A 19,742-nucleotide genomic window follows, 5' to 3' on the forward strand; every position below is an offset into this window, starting at 1 on the left:
TTATCCCAATACTGCCCGCAGCATGGGAGAGCAGCAGGTCACTCACAAAAATCTGCTCTGCAGCCCCCCATAAGCCAGCTGCTTATAATGGCTAGAAGGACAAAGATTACATGGGAAGTAAGCCAAAGGGTATGCCAAGGGCAGTTAACAGGTAAGCAGAGGCCGGGGGATCTTCAAAGGGCTTAGTGACATGCACAGGCTGGGGTCTTCGAAGGGCTGGCGATTCTGAGTTCTGTAACAAGGCTGCTCATCTTTCCATGAGAACAGGCAAAGGGGAGGATGGGCTGCCTTTCCAGGTGAGCTCCCAGATCCCGCATGCCAACCAGGTGAGAATGTGCCTTCTTTAATCAGAACAAAACAATCATGGTTAACAGAGCATGGTTAATATTTCTTACAATTCTACCTGGTTCCCAATATTCTATCTCTATCACTTTTAGAAACCATTTTGATCATGTATTTTGATTGAACTCAGCATTACACTTAGATGTGGATCTGCTGGATCATAGGGTAGGCTTATGTTTAGCTCTTATAAATATTGCCCAACTGCCCTGGCCGATGTGGCTCAGTTGGTTGGAGCATCATCCTGTACACTAAGAAGTGGCAGGTTTGATTCCAGTCAAGGCACATGTCTGGGTGGTGGGCTCGATCCCCAGTAGGGAGCATGCAGGAGACAGCAGATGGATGTTATGCTCTCACATCGCTGTTTCTCTCCCTCTTCCTTCCCCTCTTTCTAAAAATCAATTTAAAAAAAAACTTTAAAAATTTTCAAAGATTAAAAAAAGAGAAGAAAGTTAAAAGATCCAAGAGGCAAAGATGTGGTCTCTCATTATCCATGCCAAATAGGCAGTTGTGCTCTGCCTATGGTAACAAATGAACGAGTGACAGGCTGAGAAGTTAAGTTTCAGCTCCATCATCAACATCTATGACTTCAGGATCGATGGAGAGGTCAGTCACACAAGAATAAAAAGATTGTGTTCATTTTAGTTATTAATCTTGTGCTTTGCCTTTATTCAAACACAGGAGACGAACATTTTAGGGATCCTTGTACTTCACATGGTTGAGTCTTAGGTGTCTCAGAGACATTCTGGTGAGGATGTCTGACAGTCTGTCTGACAGTCTGTTGACAGTCTGCTGACAATGCAGGACATAGGTGTGAGCTGGACATAAGCATTTGGCAGCTATCAATTGTGCCGACCACTTCCAATGCCATGGAATATATTTAGTAAAGATAAACGTTGTTTTATAACCGTGGGTCCCTGACCTGTTTGGGCCAATATTGTATGGCAAACATGTCAAACTCACGGCCCATGGGCCACATGCATCCCACAATGAGTATTTTTGTGGCCCAGACAATGTAATGGTATGTAAGAAATGTCTTAATAAAAATTTCATAACTTAGCCCTAACCGGTTTGGCTCAGTGAATAGAGCATTGGCCTGTGGGCTGAAGGGTCCCAGGTTTGATTCTGGACAAGGGCATGTACCTTTTTTTGCGGGCATATCCCAAATATGGAGTGTGCAGGAGACAACTGATTGATGTTTCTCCCTCACCAATGTTTCTAAGTCTCTATCTCTCTCCCTTCCTCTATATAAAAATCAATAAAATATATACTTTTAAAAAAATTGGGGTCCATGAGAGTTACTCTGGGTAGTGGACAATTCTCTGTGAAAACAGGGGAAATAGACAGATGAGGCACCATCACTGCTGAGTCTTATCTAGGGGTGAGCAAGTCCTCGCTGCTACACCTGCACACGTTCAGAAACACACACAGGCCTGTGTGCAGTGGTTTTAGTTGGACTTGCCTGGAGGAAGATGGATTCTGCCTTTGTGGTTTGATTTCCTATCTTCCCCAAGGGGACTTCTGCCATTAATGTAGGATGGAACCTATATAATCCACTGGCTATAAAATCTGTCATCCTTGCCCAACCAGTGTGGCTCTGGGGTTGAGTGTTGACTCATGAACTAAAAGGTCACCAATCCGATTCCCACCAGTCAGGGCACATACCCCATTACAGGCTCGATCCCCAGCAGAGGGTGTGCAGGAGGCAGCCGATTGCTGTTTCTCTCATCAGTGTTTCTATCTTTCCCTCTCCCTTCCTCTCTCTCTAAGTTCAATATATATATATATATATATATATATATATATATATATATATATATATATATATTAAATCTTTCATCCTGAATATGTATAAAACCCAGGTAAGGGGTATAGACTGAAAGTTGCCACACTAAACTGTATTAGTCCCTATATAAGTGAACTTCCCTCTTAGACAGTTGACTATGTGTGCGGGTCACAGTAGCCAGAACTATTTCCTGGAGACAAAATTGGGTGCTGTCAGTAACACACATCAAGTGCCTGTGTTTGCCTAAGAAACCCTGCAAGGCCCCTGGCCCCCGTGATGTTTAGAGTTGGACAGACGAGCATTTGACTTGATTCTTGTGGTACCCTAGTCTGCTGTTATATATAACAGGTCTCTGTATATATAATATTTTTTATTTCAATCAGTGTATGTTTAATTTCTAGTTGGTCCTTTTTCATATCCTCAAGGGTCTCACTAAGTTTATGAGCCTTTTCTAGGAAATTCTTGAAAAACCTTATAACTGTGGTTTTGAACTCTATATCCAGTCATTTGCTTTCCTCCACTTATTTTGTATGTGATCGGTTTCTTTATCTCCATATTTCCACTGCCTTCCTGAGTTGGTAGAGTTGCGTTGTGTGGTAGGTGTCCTCCCAGTGGCTCAGCCTCCCCAGTTACCTGAGGTGGACACTCTTGGTGCGACTCTTTGTGGACTGTGCTCAGCCTTGTAGTTAAGTCTTGATTATTGTTGGTATCACTGGGAGGAATTGACCTCCAGGCCAATTGGCTGTGAGGATCAGCTGTGTCTACATTGGGAGAACTGTGCTGGAGACACTCTTATGAGATAAGACTTGCAAAATTGCAAAAGCCTCTGTATTCAGCTTGGGTGGGGTGGGGTTTCAGGACAGAGCAGACAGCCTTGGTTTCCCATCAGCCCTGCCCTAGGAGGCCCCAGGGTCTCAGTGTCCCTTGGTAATCTCTACAAGTACCTCTAGGAGAAAGCCGCCCGAGTTTCACCTGCTGCCAGACAGTCCAGTTTCTCCCCGAATGAGTTGGGGTTCCCAGAAACTTGCCCAGAACTGGAGTTCAGCACAGTCTGGAGTTTCCTTCTCCCTCCTGCTTCAGAATGCCAGCCACACACTCAGCCTCCCATGCATTCAGCAATCAGTCCTCTCTGTGCACGCGCACCTCCGTACCTCTGCCTTCCACAGCTTCCGAGTCTCAGTGTTCTTTCTCTTTCTCTGACAGTCCAGATTCCCCCAAGTGAGTCTGGTTTTCCAGCGTCTTACCCGGGGCTGGAGTTCAATGCAGTTGGGAGCTTCCTTCTCCCTCCCGCTTTAGAAAGCCAGCTGTCCGTGCACACAGCCACCACCATCCTCTCCTCGTGCAAGTCTCCCGACCTCTGCCTCCTGCAGCTCCTCTGAGTCTCAATGTGCTTTCCTCTTTTCTTACAGTTGTATAATTTACACCCGGCCAGCTTTCCTGTGGTTCTGGATGGTGCACATTTTGTCTTTTATTAAGGTATTATATGTGTACATATCTTACCATCCCCCCCACCCACCCACACACTCCACTCCCATATATGTGCTCAAACCCCCATAGTTTTGCGTCCATTGGTTATGCTTATATGCATACACACAAGTCTTTCGGTTGATCTCTTATCTTCCCCACCTCTCCCTAACCTTCCCGCTGTAATTTGACTTTCTGTTTGATGCTTTACTGTCTCTGTATCTATCTTTTTGTTCAACAGTTGATAATTTTCTTTATTATCCATAAATGAGTGAGATCTTGTGGTATTTTTCTTTCATTGACTGGCTTATTTCGCTTAGCACGATGTTCTCCAATTCCATCCAGGTTGCTGCAAATGGTAAGAATTCCTTCTTTTTTATGGCAACATAGTATTCCATTGTGTAGATGTACTATAGTTTTCTGATCCAGTCATCTGCTAATGGGCACTTAGGCTGTTTCCAAATCTTAGCTATTGTAAATTGTGCTGCTATAAACATAGGGGAGCATATATCCTTTCTTATTGGTGTTTCCAGTTTCTTAGGATATATTCCTAGGAATGGGATTACTGGGTCAAATGGAAGTTCCATTTTCAGTTTTTTGAGAAAACTCCATACTGTTCTCCACAGTGGCTGCCCCAGTCTATATTCCCACCAGCAGTGCACCAGTGTTCCATGTCTTGTCTTTTAGTTGTAGTTTTGATATGGTTTGCAAGGCAGCAGTTTAGTTGTTTACCTATGCTGCCATCTTGGTTTCTCTGTGCCCCTCACTTTTAAAGTGGAGATTGATAGACCTAACACATATGGCTGTTGTGAGGAATAAACACAGTAAAATTATCTATGCATTGCTTTGAGTCCTTTGGATGAGGGTGCCAGGTATATAGTAAGTGCTCAATACAAGCCCAAGAATTATCTTGACCACAGAGCTCTGCTCTTAATTGTACTTGGAAAGATGTAACCTGAATGACAGGTTAGGCCATTAAAAGCCCCAGCAAGCATTATTAAGGGCCTAAAAAACACTCCTTCTTCCTTGGGGAGCAGTGATCCTGAGGGAGCCTCTGTAACTAGGTCACTGCGGGCTCTGCTCCAGAATAAGATGCTCATCTTATCTTGGATAAAACGCTGTTAAGCCAAGGTGCAGCCTCATTCCTAGAAGCTGGACAGAAGGCTCAGGAAAAAACCAGGTCAGGATTGTGTTCTGCAGCTCTGGAGGTGAACCAAAGCCACCTGGAGGTTTTGATCTTTAAAGGAGGGAAGCAGAAGCAGAGGGGTCTGAGCTCTGAATTGTCACCTCCTTTGCACCAGGGCCATCTGAGTCTCCAGGAGAGAAATGGGTGGGAGCCAGCGCAGTGCAGCACTGTGACTCCAGGCAGAAGGAGGGGAGTGCCTGCCTGGCCAGGTGAGTCCTGGAGCAGAGAGGTTAACCTCCAACCCCGGGAGCCACTTAGAAGGACTGGGACTTGTGCAAGGAGCTTCCTGGTAAGCCCAATGTCTTCATCTGTTAGAGGGGTTTAATCAGAGCGCCCCAGAGCATTAAAACAGTGCCACTGGCAGAGTTATGGTGTGGTCAGTGTTCCTTGGGTTTAATTAATCACTTTACCATACTACTCCAGTATTATTTTCCCACAATATTCCACAGCCATCCCAGCTAAAGAGGAGGCAACACGACCTCATCTTTCTGTTCTGATGAGCACTGACCGCAGGTGGATGGTCTAGGCAGGGCCAACTTGCTTCAGCCTCTCAATAGCACCCAAGAAAAGATCTTACAGAACTTGAGTGAGGGCTTTAGAGGGAAGGAAGAGGCAGGCTTTAGGGTCATCCCAGCGGGGCTCGGTGGACTTTCTCCTCAGTTGGATTCACCCTTATCTGGGAGGCAGATTTTACCCACAGTTACTAGCATGGTTCAAGGCACTTTGGGACCATAAAGACAGATGCAGGTACAAGAAAATGCCATCTTCTTTCAAGTTCAAATACTATTCGAATACTGTTCTCAAGAATGGGGTTCTTCCCCTCTCTTTCTCTAAGCAATTCCTTTCCTTTTCCTTCCCAGACCCTCCCAGAGGAGAATGGCTGCAGAGAACGCCTCCTTGGTGACAGAGTTTATCCTCTCGGGCTTGACAGACTGGCCAGGACTCCAGCTCCCCCTCTTCTTTCTGTTCCTAGGTTTCTACTTGGTCACTGTGGTGGGGAACCTGGGCATGATCACGTTGATTGGGCTGAACTCTCACCTTCATATCCCCATGTATTTTTTCCTCTTCAACTTGTCCTTCATAGATTTGAGTTTCTCCACTACCATCATCCCCAAAATGCTGATGAGTTTTGTCTCAAAAAACATCATCTCCTATGCAGGGTGTATGACTCAGTTCTTCTTCTTCTGCTTCTTTGTTTTTTCTGAATCCTTCATCCTCTCAGCCATGGCCTATGACCGCTATGCTGCCATCTGCAAGCCGCTGTTGTACACGGTCACCATGTCTCCGCGGGTGTGCCTGTCTCTTCTGCTGGGTGTCTATGGGATGGGGATTTGGGGGGCTTTCGCTCATACAGGAAATATAATGTCTCTAACCTTTTGTGCTGGCAATCTTGTCAATCATTATATGTGTGACATCCTTCCTTTCCTGGAGCTGGCCTGCAACAGCTCTTACGTAAATTTGCTGGTGGTCTTTATTGTCGTGACCGTGGGCTGCCTATTGCTACCATTTTTATCTCCTATGGCTTCATTCTCTCCAGCATTCTCCACATTAGCTCCATGGAAGGCAGGTCCAAAGCCTTCAGCACCTGCAGCTCTCACATCATGGCAGTTTCTCTTTTCTTTGGGTCGGGAGCTTTCATGTACCTCAAACCACCTTCTGTTCTACCCCTGGGCCAGGGCAAAGTGTCCTCTCTGTTCTACACCATCGTGGTGCCCATGTTGAACCCACTAATTTATAGCCTGAGGAATAAGGATGTCAAATTGGCCCTGAAGAAATCCTTGGACAGAATAACATCCTTTTGGAAAAGAAAAATTAGGAATTGAGACAATGGATGAGGGATTTTTAATTAGACTGCTGGTATTTCTATGTTTATGTTTGATAAGGAATTCAAGCTTCATGCTTTTCTATTCTATATGTAAAGGTCATTTTAACTCTCCAAAATAGTTTTATTCTCCCTCATTCTCATCCCCTAAAACTTCCCTCTTTATTTTATGAAAATAGTTTCAGCAATTAGAGAGTACCCAGTATTGAATGGTGCTTCAGAATCATTTAGTCTAGAATTTTATATAATGCGTCACACTTTGGAGAGTTAAGTATTTGTAGGTTGTCCGGGGATATAAAGCTTTCTGGTGGCAGAGGTGGAACTGACTCTCCAGCTTGAATCCGAGGCCAATTTGTTTTCCCTTTCGTCCTGTGTTCTCTCCCCATCTCTTTCTTGGAAGATTTCATTTCACATGTAAGTTGACCTAGCACGTCCAAATTACAAACGTATTAACAGTAACCTCATGCTACTTTCTTCCAGGGGAGAGAAATTGAGTTTGATGGGGTATACAGATGCTTGGCAGAGGTGTCATATCAAGGCTGAGACAGAGTTTTGTTTTTTTTTGTTTTTTTTGTTTGTTTTTTTTCTGATCAAGCCTCAAACTTTATTTTTGGAATGGCAGTATATATACAGCAGGAACAAAGGGGGGCAGGGTTGCCTACGCAGTGGGGTCTTTGACACTGTATAATTGGTTTAGGCACTGAGTGACAAGGTGGTAAGGTATCTGACAACACAGGATTGGCTAACTGCCAGGGTGGCGTAACATTCCAAGGTGTAACATTCCAAGGCCTGGGCTAGCTATGGGGGAGGATCAGGAAAGGGACTTTGCAGAGATCCTCCGGAGCAAGACGTGCTAAGCGGCAGGTTAATCTTTAGCTTCTGGCCAAACCCGCAGGGCACCGCATAACTTCTGCTAGAAGGAACTTAATTCTAAGACAGAGTTGTATTTTCTTTTTTTTTCTTTTTTTTTCCTTTTGTATTTCTTCATTTTTATTTTCTTAGATTTACTGAATTTATTGGGGTGACATTTGCTAATAACATATAGGCTTCGGGTGTGAAATTCTATAACACATCATCCGCATTCTGTATTGTGTGTGCACCACCCCACGTCAAGGCTCCTTCCGCCATCCTTTACCCACCATTACCTTCCCCCACCTCCCCCCACTCTCCATCATGCGTGTGTCTCTGAGGTGTTTGTCTCCTCCTTAATGCCTTCATCTTTTCTTTTTTTTTTTCTTTTTTTTTTCTTTTTTTTAAAATTTATTTATTTATTTTTTTTTACATATTTTAATGATTTTTTTTGCCCCCCTCCCTCCCTCCCCCATATCCCCTCCCTCCCCATAGTTTTATGTCCATTGGTTGTACTTATATGCATGTATACAAGTCCTTCGGTTGATCTATTATCTCCCCCAGATCCTCCTCCCCTCCCCGCTGTAATTTGACAATCTGCTTGTTGCTTTACTGTCTCTATATCTATCTTTTGGTTCATCAGTTTATAATGCTCTTTATTATCCACAAATGAGTGAGGTCATGTGGTGTTTCTCTTTCATTGATTGGCTTATTTCACTCAGCATGATGTTCTCCAATTCCATCCAGGTTGCTGCAAATGATGAGAATTCCTTCTTCTTTATGGCAGCATAGTATTCCATTGTGTAGATGTACCATAGTTTTTGGATCCAATCATCTGCTGACGGGCACCTAGGCTGTTTCCAAATTCTGGCTATTGTAGATTGTGCTGCTATGAACATAGGGGTGCATATATCCTTTCTGATTGGTGTTTCTAGTTTCTTGGGATATATTCCTAGGAGTGGGATTACTGGGTCAAATGGGAGTTCCATTTTCAGTTTTTTGAGGAAACTCCACACTGTTCTCCACAGTGGTTGCACCAGTCTGCATTCCCACCAGCAGTGCACGAGGGTCAAGGCTGAGACAGAGTTTAGAGTCTCATTTAAGGGTTATCTTGGTTGTGGTCCAAGATGATTATTTTTAGAGAATTATTTAGAGAACTATAGGTCTGATGCATGAAATTAGTGCAAGACCTTGCCGAAACCGGTTTGGCTCAGTGGATAGAGCATTGGCCTGCAGAGTGAAAGGTCCCAGGTTCGATTCCGGTCAAGGGCATGTACCTTGGTTGCTGGCACATCCCCAGTAGGGGGTGTGCAGGAGGCAGCTGATTGATGTCTCTCATTGATGTTCCTAACTCTCTATCCCTCTACCTTCCTCTCTGTAAAAAATCAATTAAAATATATTTTTTTAATAAAGAGTAGACCTTCCTTCCCCTGGCTGTTGACACCAGCTCCACTCTGGCGATCGAGACCTGGGCTTCCCTCTCAGCTAGAGTAAACACTGAAAGCTCCAGCTGGAGTAAACAGAAGGCTCCAGCCAGAGCGGAGATGGAAGGTGGTGGCCAGAGCAGAGGCCTGGGTCCCAGGTGCTGGAGGAAAGCCAGTGCCTGCAGCCATGGGAAGGAAGGCCTATTGCACGAATCTTTGTGCAATGGACCTCTACTCTCTAATAATAAAAAAGTGCAATATGCTAATTAGACTGGACATCCTTCCGGAGGACCTTCCGGATGAAGCGGGGACTGACTTGTATGGTGTGCACAACAGAAAATATTTTGCTTTCGGAGAACAAGAAAAATGGGTTCCTTTGTGTTCTGCTTATTAATTCATGCAGTTATTCAGTGTCTGGTAAGTTAATGATTTTTATTAAAATGTTCTATTATTTTATGTGAACAGTTATTTATTTCAGTTCTTTGTATTCGGCATCTCTGTTGAAATAAACGTATGTTTCTATGAAAATGGAAGCTTATGTTTTTTTGTAGCCCACATACATCCAAACCGTGTTTATTTGGCCCGCGTTAGCCTTTGAGTTTGGCATGGTTATTTAATAATTGAGTTATAATAAATTGATAATAGCCTTAAGTAGTTTGGCTCAGTGGATAGCACATCGGCCTGCAGACTCAAGGGTCCCAGGTTCGATTCCGGTCAAGGGCACGTAGCTTAGTTGTGGGCACATCCCAAGTAGGGCGTGTGTGGGAGGCAGCTGATTGATGTTTCTCTCTCACTGATGTTTCTAACTCTCTATCCCTCTCCCTTCCTCTCTGTAAAAACTCAATAAAACATATAAAAAATAATAACTAGCCAAAACCAGTTTGGCTCAGTGGATAGAGCGTCAGCCTGCGGACTGAAAGGTTCCGGGTTTGATTCCGGTCAAGGGCATGTACCTTGGTTGCAGGCACATCCCCAGTAGGGGGTGTGCAAGAGGCAGCTGATGGATGATTCTCTCTCATCCATGTTTCTAACTCTCTGTCCCTCTCTCTTCCTCTCTGTAAAAAATCAATAAAATAGCCGAGACCGGTTTGGCTCAATGGATAGAGCATCAGCTTGGGGACTGAAGGGTCCCGGGTTCCATTCCAGTCAAGGGCATGGACCTTGGTTGTGGGCACATCCCCAGTAGGGGGTGTGCAAGAGGCAGCTGATCGATGACTCTCTCTCATCGATGTTTCTAACTCTCTATCTCTCTCCCTTCCTCTCTGTACAAAATCAATGAAAAAAATATTTTTTAAAAAAATCAATAAAATATATATATTTAAAAATAATAAAATAAAAAATAAAAAATAATAATGGAACCTGGTTTCAGTGGAGCCTGGGGGTGTCACCAGTTCATGCCGGTCACATGGGTGGATGATGCAAATGATACTAGCCCATGGGAAGCAGAGCAGATTTTGGGTCCCCCCCCTCCCCCCCGCCCCCACCAAGAAACAGACCTGAAGACAGGAGGACGAGGAAGCCTGGGCCTGAGGAGGACTCCTCCCTTTGCACACTCCCTCCAGCCATTGCTTTAGCCTTTCCTTGTGACTATAAAAGGTTGGAGGTGTGAGTCTCTTCAGCAATGGAATACTGAAGGTAATTAATGCACAATTAACACATCAATAGGGGATGGGTAAACCATAGGAAGGAATGGAACTACTCTGGGAATTTACATGGGCTGAGGGGATGAGAAGGGTGAGGTTGGAAGTGTGAGGCACTTCAAGTGGGGGCAGGAAAGAGGGAGGTGGGTGTACTGTGTACTGTGTACTGTGTCATAAGATGGTATCGAGCACTTGAAATGTGATCCCCAGTAGGGGGTGTGCAGGAGGCAGCAGGTGGGTGTTACACCCTCCATCTAGAGGCAGATGGAGGTTGGATACTCCTGTTTGCAGAGAGGAAAACCTGGTTGAAAACATGTTTACTTTCCCAAGGTCCCACAGCCAGATGTGTAGACTCCTAAACCTGGTTACTTCCACTGCAGCACGACTTGGGGATGAAAAGTAGTCTTTAGCCCTAGAGAAAGCTTTGAAAAGGACCAAATAAAAACACGTTCCAGAGGGTTCGTGGCTTTCCTGACCAGCAGAGATGTGAAAAAAATAGCAGAGCCTTCACCGTCCTGCTGTTAGGATTTCTGAGACATCTTTGTCCAGCAAGGAACTTCTTTGCTTCATTTATTTATTTATTTATTTATTTATTTATTTAAAATAAGATTAGTGAATCTGCAGTTTTAGGATTAATTTTTTTAAGTCAATGAAGACATCCCCACTTTTGCCTAGGACAGTGGTTGGCAAACTCATTAGTCTACAGAGCCAAATATCAACAGCACAGCGATTGAAATTTCTCTTGAGAGCCACATTTTTAAAACTTAAACTTCTTCTAACGCCACTTCTTCAAAACAGACTCGCCCAGGCAGTGGTATTTTGTGGAAGAGCCACACTCAAGGGGCCAAAGAGTCGCATGTGGCTCTCGAGCCGCCGTTTGCTGACCACTGGCCTAGGATAACCCTACCTTCCATCAAATTGCCTTCAAGTAAGACCACCTCTTGGCATTTTTTCCCTCCAGCACAAACTTAGAACATGGTATTCCCTTAACATGCCTGGAAGTCACGTATTTTGTATTGCTGGTGTTAATGCAATGTGCTTTTTATAGCATGTACACACCTTAGATAAATGTCACTTAGAAATGGATTCCTGTTTTCAAAGCCCCAAACTGTGGGCTGCGATGAATCTGAGCTCTGGGCAGCTCCTGATGTGGGAAGGTGTCCAGCTTTCTCTGACACCAGGTGACTGTCCTTGGCCTCCAAATCTCTTCACCCTGCAGGTCACAGCCAAAAGGGCCATCCTCTAACCAACTGTCGGTTTTCTGTCAACATTAGCATGTTGCAGGCATCCAAAATCTTTGTAGTAGGCCGAAACCAGCTTGGCTTAGTGGATAGAGCGTTGGCCTGCAGACTGAACGGTTTCAGGTTCGATTCCAGTTAAGGGCATGTACCTTGGTTGTAGGCACATCCCTAGTAGGGGTGTGCAGGGGGCAGCTGATCGATGATTCTCTCTCATCGATGTTTCTAACTCTCTATCCCTCTCTCTTCCTCTCTGTAAAAAGTCAATAAAATACATTTTTTAAAAAAATCTTTGCAGTAAAACCATATGTGGGGAACCCTACATTATTTGTTTACCTCCTGGAAATGGGTTTGCCACATAGCTATTTATCGGAAACCTCTGGTGGAGTCCTTAGTATTAGATAAAAAGCAAACGTGTCCCTGAATTTATCTGGTTTCAAAGGTGGGCTTTCATTGAACCGTATTTGTATTTCTTTCTATTGAGCTTAGGAAGTACTATAAACAGTTTGCACATGTGTCATTGTGTTCAGTATTAGGTGTGTCATATTAGGCGTGTAAGTCAAACAGTATTTCAACCTACGATCCTGCCTCATACTCACTTTTAATATAGCTGGGGCTGGAGAACTTCAAATCCCAAAACGGTAGGTGAAAAGCCAAAGGAGGGATTTGACCAAGTGGATAAAAAGAGACATGGAAGCCCAACTGGTGTGGCTCAGTGGTTGAGCATCGACCAGGAAGTCACGGTTCAACTCCAGTGAGTGAACATGCCCGGGTTGTGAGCTCCATCCCCAGTAGGGGGCATACAGGAGGCAGCTGATCAATGATTTTCTTTCATCATTGATATTTCTATCTCTCTCTGAAATAAATACAAATATTTAAACACACACACACACACACACACACACACACACACACACATAATACATGTAATTTACATAAACCTACCAGCAAAGTGCTTGGTGCATAGGCTTCACTATCTGTTCATTACACCCCAATGTAGACCTCCAAGATTCCTTCTAATTCTAGGATTCCATGTTAAATACATATATCATGTATGTATAGATTTGTATGGTAAGGAGTAGAAAATGTTTATTGAAAGTCAATTGAGATGAAATATAATGCAGAACCACGTAACTCCTAATGTACGCTTTCTCTGGAGCACAGTGAGGCCACTGCAAAGGAAGACATCCCAGCTGCCATCTTTCCTCCTTGGAACGACGTCTGTGCCTGTTCTCACTTCTGTTTGGCCAGCTGGTGTGAGCGCGGGTCGATGCCCTTGAGGCCAACCTTGGGCCACCCGAAGTCTGAGGGTCAACGCTTGTGCAGGGGAGACATGGTGTTGCATGTCCATGCATTGCATGTGCAATGACATAAATAAACCATCATTTTTTTAAGAGATGGAAATAAGTAACAGAGAAGCACTATATAGAGATTCAACTTTTTGAAAGAGGGCAGTTCTGTAGCTGAAGGAGCGCAGTTAAGAATAGAGCTTCCCACACTGCTTCCTGCTTGGGCTTCGGCTGCTCTTTAGGGAACATGACTTGAGTGAAAAAATCCCAGCGGAGAGGATTTGGAGATGCGGTTCCCATGGCAACGGGCTCTGAAGTGACATAAATCCAGAGGAACTTTGCTTGGTGGTTCTGTCATCCAAACAAGGATCCTTCAAAGCTTCAGAGAGAAAAGTCAACTTGTCATGAAGCTTGAGCCTTCTTTGCTCTCTGCACCTCAGGGAGCCCTTTTCCTAGGGGCTTACTGTGGGTCTGTCATAAGGATTTCTTTCCTTGTGACTGGGCGGCAGGGGTTGGGGTGCATTGGTATCACCATGGCTGTGGCAGATTCCTCAGGGTCAGATTTCCGCTTTGGGCCTGTTGCCGGTGAGCAGTGACCAAGCAGGATCCCTGTGTGGGGGACTGGCAAGCACTGGGTTCATGCAAGTGTCACTCAACACGCTCACATACAGCACACGCCCAGGGCAGATACAGGGGTTGTCATTATCTCTCCACGTGTGGCGCAGGCCACTGCCAACACGGCTTCAATTATCAACCCTGTTCATGATGGCTCAGCGCTCCCATCCTGACTCATCAATCGGGTGCAGTGTGAAACTCCATCAGGAGAGATCTATTTGCGGGTTAGAGATGTTGTCTTCTTTATCACTTTTTTAAGGAATGGAAGAGCATCTGGAATGTGTCTGATCCTCGGCAAGTCTTTATGAGGCTGTGCTGATGAATTTGTGAGATATTTTTCCTGAGAGCGGGTTTTATTGGAGAATCACAGGCAGAGCAGGGTTCAGGACTCTTGAGTATTTGGGGAGGAGGAACATTGACTGAGAGTAGAAATGGGTACAGAAAGAGGAGATTTGGAGACAGTCAAGGAAACCTCTCCTGACTTTGTAGTTTGTCCTTGGTGGTATGGAAGAGTGTGGCTATTTAAAAAAATAGGGCGTCGGCGGTGGGACAGGAAGTAGGAACAAGGTAACTAGTCAAGGGCCATGAACCTGACTGTGGATGAAGCATGCTGGAGAGATGGGCCTTAGATACAGTTCTGAAGAAAAGATATGACTTTCAGAGGAGAAACCAAGATGGCGGCCTAGGTAAGCACCTAAGCTGCCACCTCGCACAACAATTTCAAAACAACAACTAAAAGACAGAACTTGAAGAAGAAGAAGAAGAAGAAGAAGAAGAAGAAGAAGAAGAAGAAGAAGAAGAAGGGGGATAAAATTATGATCAACAAATACATATATATCAACAAGTGAATCTAAAAATCAAGTGAATTAAAAATCTGAGGAACAGAATAAACTGGTGACTATAATAGGGGCAAAGAAAGGGAGTGGATTGATAATTATCAGGGGAAAAGGGGTGTGGAGGGTGCAGGAAGAGACTGGATTAAAATCATACCCCTATCGCCGAAACCGGTTTGGCTCAGTGGTAGAGCGTCGGTCTGCGGACTAAAAGGTTCCAGGTTCAATTCCGGACAGGGGCATGTACATTGGTTGCGGGCAGCTGGTCCATGTTTCTCTCTCATTGACATTTCTAGCTCTCTATCTCTCTCCCTTCCTCTCTAAAAAATCAATAAAATATATTTTTTAAAAATAATAAAATTGTACACCTATGGATGAGGACAATGGCAGGAGGGTGGGAGAAGATAAGGGCAGAGGGTGAGGAGGGAACCGGGTAGAAGGGAGCTATAGGGGGCTGGGGGAGGAGAAACAATTGTAATAATCTGAGCAATAAAGATTTATTAAAAAAAAAAAAAAAAGCTGGGATCGGTTTGGCTCAGTGGATAGAGCGTTGGCCTGCGGACTGAAGGGTCCTGGGTTCGATTCCGGTCAAGGGCATGTACCTTGGTTGCGGGCACATCCCCAGTGGGGGGTGTGCAAGAGGCAGCTGGTCGGTGTTTCTCTCTCATCGACGTTTCTAACTCTCTGTCCCTCTCAATTCCTCTCTGTGTGAAATCAATAAAATATATTTTTTTAAAAAGAAAAGATATGACTTCAGAGCAACTCTAACTTCTATCGGCGCTCCTCTCCCAGCTGACAGTAGCCTCCCTCTGGCCCTGCTCAGCATGACCTAGCTCTTAGCAATTCTTTTCTCAAAGCCCCCAAAACTGTGATGTAGCTGTGCTGAGCTCAACCAAGACCAAAAGGCTGGGATACAGAGGGATACGCCATGGGAGAGGGGGAGTTAGAAACAGATCAAAGCAAGCAAGACAGGGAAACAAACATTGCTGGAGCTACAAGTCCATCACCCTGAGGGTCCCCTGAGAGTCCTGGGAGGTTAGAGGGCGGGGCCCATGGAGGAGAATCCCCAAAACTTAGCCGTTTGGGGGGAAACCGTTCTTAACGAATGGGGATGGTTCTTCCGATCGGGCAAGTCCTAGGATTCACTGAAATGTACGCAGTGCAGACAGTGCACTCCTTGAACTCACCTAGCATTTATTTTTACCCTTTCTAGATCTCACACTTTTTTTTTCATATTTAGTTCTATGTATTCTCTCATCTTTCCCAAGAGAATGTCAGAGCCTTGAAGGCAACGTTCTATTCTATTCTTTCTCACAGGGAGACATTAAATGCCATTGTTCAGAAGGGCTGATTTGGCCGAAACCGGTTTGGCTCAGTGGATAGAGCATCAGCCTGCGGACTGAAGGGTCCCAGGTTCGATTCCGGTCAGGGGCATGTACATTGGTTGCAGGCACATCCCCGGCAGGGGGTGTGCAGGAGGCGGCTGATCGGTGATTCTCTCTCATCCATGTTTCTGGCTCTCTGTCCCTCTCTCTTCCTCTCTGTAAAAAAATCAATAAAATATATTTTTTTAAAAAGAAAAAAAGAATGCCTGATTTGGAATTTAGCTTCATATCTGTTAAATTACACCTCTAAGATGGCAGTGATAAAAACCAGGCAAGCAGCACTGAGGGGGAGGGGTTAAAATGAAGTATTACATTAGAATGGTATGGATCCCGGCACGCTGAGGTCAATATCTAAGTGTGAGGACAGGAGGCATGCTGGGAGCATATAAGTGTGCAACGAGCAAGAGCTGGTTATTCTTGCATCGCGTTTTGCATTTTACCGAGCAGATGTTCATTGAACAAATAATGTTCGTAAAACCCCGCTCAGATACTGTGTTTCCCTGAAAATAAAACATCCTCCGAAAATAAGTCCTACTTACAGGTCTCCTTCTGAATATAAGGCATCTCCCCGAAAATAAGGTCCCCTCCTAGGCTCTGTCTCAGAATGCTATTGCTAAACATGAGAGATTTGGTCCACTGATTCTGAAAGAAATGGAGTCACAAGAAATTCACCAGGAAATTCAGGAATTGAATTGTTATGATGATGTTCCAGAAGATGATGACATGATTGTCATTGAATAAATGAGGAAATTCTTGATACTGTAGGATTCACAGTTTGTCTGGTTTGTGTTGACAACTACCGTACTACCGTACCGTATACAGGTAATACATTTCCTTTATTTTCATTTAACAATAAATGTGTAGCGTATTCTTCTTCATGGAAAAATAAGACATCCCCTGAAAATAAGACCTAGCGCATCTTTGGGAGCAAAAATTAATATAAGACATTGTCTTATTTTCTGGGAAACAGGGTATTACCAAGGGACTTGGCAAAAAGTCCTCCTTTTGAAAGTTAGTTTCCAGGGGCTGGGATCCCAGGGGAACCTCTGGCATCCAGCTTCTAATCAGGTCCCCAGATCTCTAAGCCCAGAAGAAAACTGCTCTCTCCCGTCCCCAGTCCCCAGCTGGCACTGAGCACAGGTGAGAATGCGGCTTCCCCCTCTCCCTTCCCTCCCTCTCCACCCCAAGCTGGAAAAAGCCTCAGGGCAAAGCCTCAAACAGCTACCTCGTTCTTTAGCTCCTTTAGCTCAGAAGGAATTCTAAGTCAGCCCAAGCAGGACAGAAGCTAAAGGGGTGCTGTTAGGACTGTTAACGATTAAACCATTGAAACCTGTAAAGAATTTTTGTGAGTTTATTTGAGCCAAACTGTCCACATGTGCCGGGAAGCAGAACCTCAACGGATTGAGATAATGCTCCGGAGAATGGTGGGTTACGTTTCTTTATTTATACGTTGCAATCAGAGGAAAGGGACGTAGATGAGTTACATGAAATTCATGGTGGTAGGTTAGGGAGGTGGGACAGAGCAAAGCAGGGAAACCTCTGGGATAGGGTACAAGGTGAAATGATGGAGCTTCTCTTACAGAGACAGATACAGGATACTCTAACGTAATCAACAGTTGACAATTAACTTGATAACCATAACAATGAGGGAATGTCTCGAGGCCATTGGTTGTGCCCTGAGGGGTCCCGGGTAAAAAGGAAGTTACTGTACAAGTTACCCAGACTTCTCACAGATTTGCTATCTTAGAGGCAGGAGTGCGGGATGGGCTCAGGAAAGAAGATCTAAGTTAGGGGTGTTGAACTCAATCAGAGAAGGGGCCAAAATCTAAAATCCAGCCTAAATCGCGGGCCGAATGGTTTACTGAACAGTCATAAACTGTCATTGTGATGGAAACGCAGCGGAGTGCAGTGATGACAGCGCGGTGCTGGCCACATTGCAAGGCCTGGCGGGACGGATTTGGCCCTCGGGCCTTGTGTTTGACACATGTGATCTAAGTTGATCTTTGTCAGGTGAAACATCGGTCTAGGACAATGACTACGCACTATAACCTGTTTGTAGTTCGATATTTAATTTTCAAACCATCTTTCGTGGTTATTTTAGGTCTCTGAGTCTGCAAGACGGCCACGCAGGCCTCCCCTGAGCTTGTCAGGTGAGCATGTGGCTCTTTTCTTTCCCAGTACCTTCATCCGGGTTGGCACTGAGACCGGTTTGTTACCTGTCTGAACAGCTGAGGGGAAGGTGCGCCGCTGAGCTGCAGGCTGAAGGCGGGTGAGTGACCAACCTGGGATGAACTTTTCCGAAGTCGCCCACCTCAGGGGGCGACGGCCTGAAGGAAGGTCGCCTCTCCTTTCCGCCGTCTAACTTGGCCGTGAGGGACCGCTCCAGCCAGCGGGACTGGCTCTGACCCCCGAGAGGACTCGCCGCAGAGACAGCACAGCGTTGACCAACTCTGGCAGAAACCAGAGCTGGAAGGACACAATATAAATGGACCAAAGGAAAGATCTGGGGGCTCCCCCCTGCATTCTGGGGATTCTCACTGCGGAGGCAGGCCCCCCTGCAGAGGCAGAGTCCAGGATGTTGGGAGAACAGGCCCCAGGCCCCCAGAAAGCCTGTCTGTTGAGGTTCAGTGTGTCTGTCTGAGCGGGTCTAGTTTTCAGGACCGGGGAGGTGACTGGGAGGGCAGCAGCCCCCCTCCCCCTTCTCTCTCTCTCTCTCCTACTCTCTTTCTCTCCCCCCCCTCCCCCCTCTCTCTCCCTCTCTCTCTCTCTCTCTCTCTATCTACCCCCCCCCGCTCGCTCGCTCTCTCCCTCCCTCCCTCTCTCTCTCTCTCCCTCCCTCCCTCTCTCTTTCTTCCTCCCTCCCTCCCTCCCTCTCTCCCTCTCTCTCTCTCTGTTCCTCTGAGCAGCTCCTCCTTTGTCCCATAGCATGCCTTGAAGGAGGATGGTGGCTGAGAATTCCTCTGTGACAGTTTGTCCTCGCAGGCCTGACCCACCAGCCGGGCCTGCAGGCGCCCCTCTTCCTCCTGTTCCTGGGCTCCTACGTGGTCACGGCGGCCGGGAACCTGGGCCTGCTGGCCCTGATCGGGCTGAGCGCCCACCTGCACACCCCGATGTACTTCTTCCTCTACCATCTGTCCCTCATCGACTTCTGCTACTCCACCGCCATCACCCCCAAAATGCTGGCCGGCTTTGTCTCGGACAGGAATGCCATCTCGTACGCGGGGTGCATGACGCAGCTCTTCTTCTTCCTCTTCTTCGTGGTCTCGGAGTCCTTTGTCCTGTCCGCCATGGCCTACGACCGCTACGTGGCCATCTGTGACCCGCTGGCCTACGCCGCCACCGTGTCCCCCCGGGTCTGCCTGCTCCTCGCGTCCGGCGTCTACGCCATGGGGCTGGTCGGGGCCGCGGCCCACACCGCGTGCATGGCCAGGCTGACCTTCTGCGCCCGCAGCCTGGTGGACCACTACATGTGCGACATCCTCCCCCTCCTGGAGCTCTCCTGCACCAGCACCCGCGTGAACGTGCTGGTGGTGTACGTGGTGGTGGGCATCGACATCGGGGTGCCCACCCTCACCATCTTCGTCTCGTGCGCACTCATCCTCTCCAGCATCCTCCGCATCCGGTCCTCCAGGGGCAGGTCCAAGGCCTTCAGCACCTGCAGCTCCCACCTCACGGCGGTCTCTCTCTTCTTCGGGTCCGGGGCCTTCGTGTACCTCAAGCCGTCTTCCCTTTTGCCTCTGAGCCAGGGGAAGGTGTCCTCCTTGTTCTACACCAGCGTGGTGCCCATGCTCAACCCCTTAATCTACAGCCTGAGGAACAAGGACGTCAAAGCGGCTCTGAAAAAAACCTGGAGCAAAACAAAAAGTAAATAA

The 19,742-nt window shown here is 46.2% G+C and overlaps 2 protein-coding genes across 2 annotated transcripts; both read left to right on the forward strand.

Annotated features, from left to right (window-relative positions):
• The first annotated feature begins 5,651 nt into the window (after positions 1-5,651).
• LOC118725680 (olfactory receptor 8B12-like) lies at positions 5,652-6,598 on the forward strand. Its single transcript, XM_036449708.2, is given in 2 exon segments — positions 5,652-6,264; positions 6,267-6,598. Coding segments are annotated over 2 exon segments (945 nt in total).
• A 12,213-nt stretch (positions 6,599-18,811) lies between these two features.
• On the forward strand, positions 18,812-19,742 carry LOC118725681 (olfactory receptor 145-like). The gene is given in 2 exon segments (XM_036449709.1): positions 18,812-18,834; positions 18,836-19,742. Coding segments are annotated over 2 exon segments (930 nt in total).

The sequence above is a fragment of the Pipistrellus kuhlii genome, unplaced genomic scaffold (genome assembly GCF_014108245.1).
Source record: "Pipistrellus kuhlii isolate mPipKuh1 unplaced genomic scaffold, mPipKuh1.p scaffold_m20_p_20, whole genome shotgun sequence".
In the NCBI taxonomy this organism is placed as follows: domain Eukaryota; kingdom Metazoa; phylum Chordata; class Mammalia; order Chiroptera; family Vespertilionidae; genus Pipistrellus; species Pipistrellus kuhlii.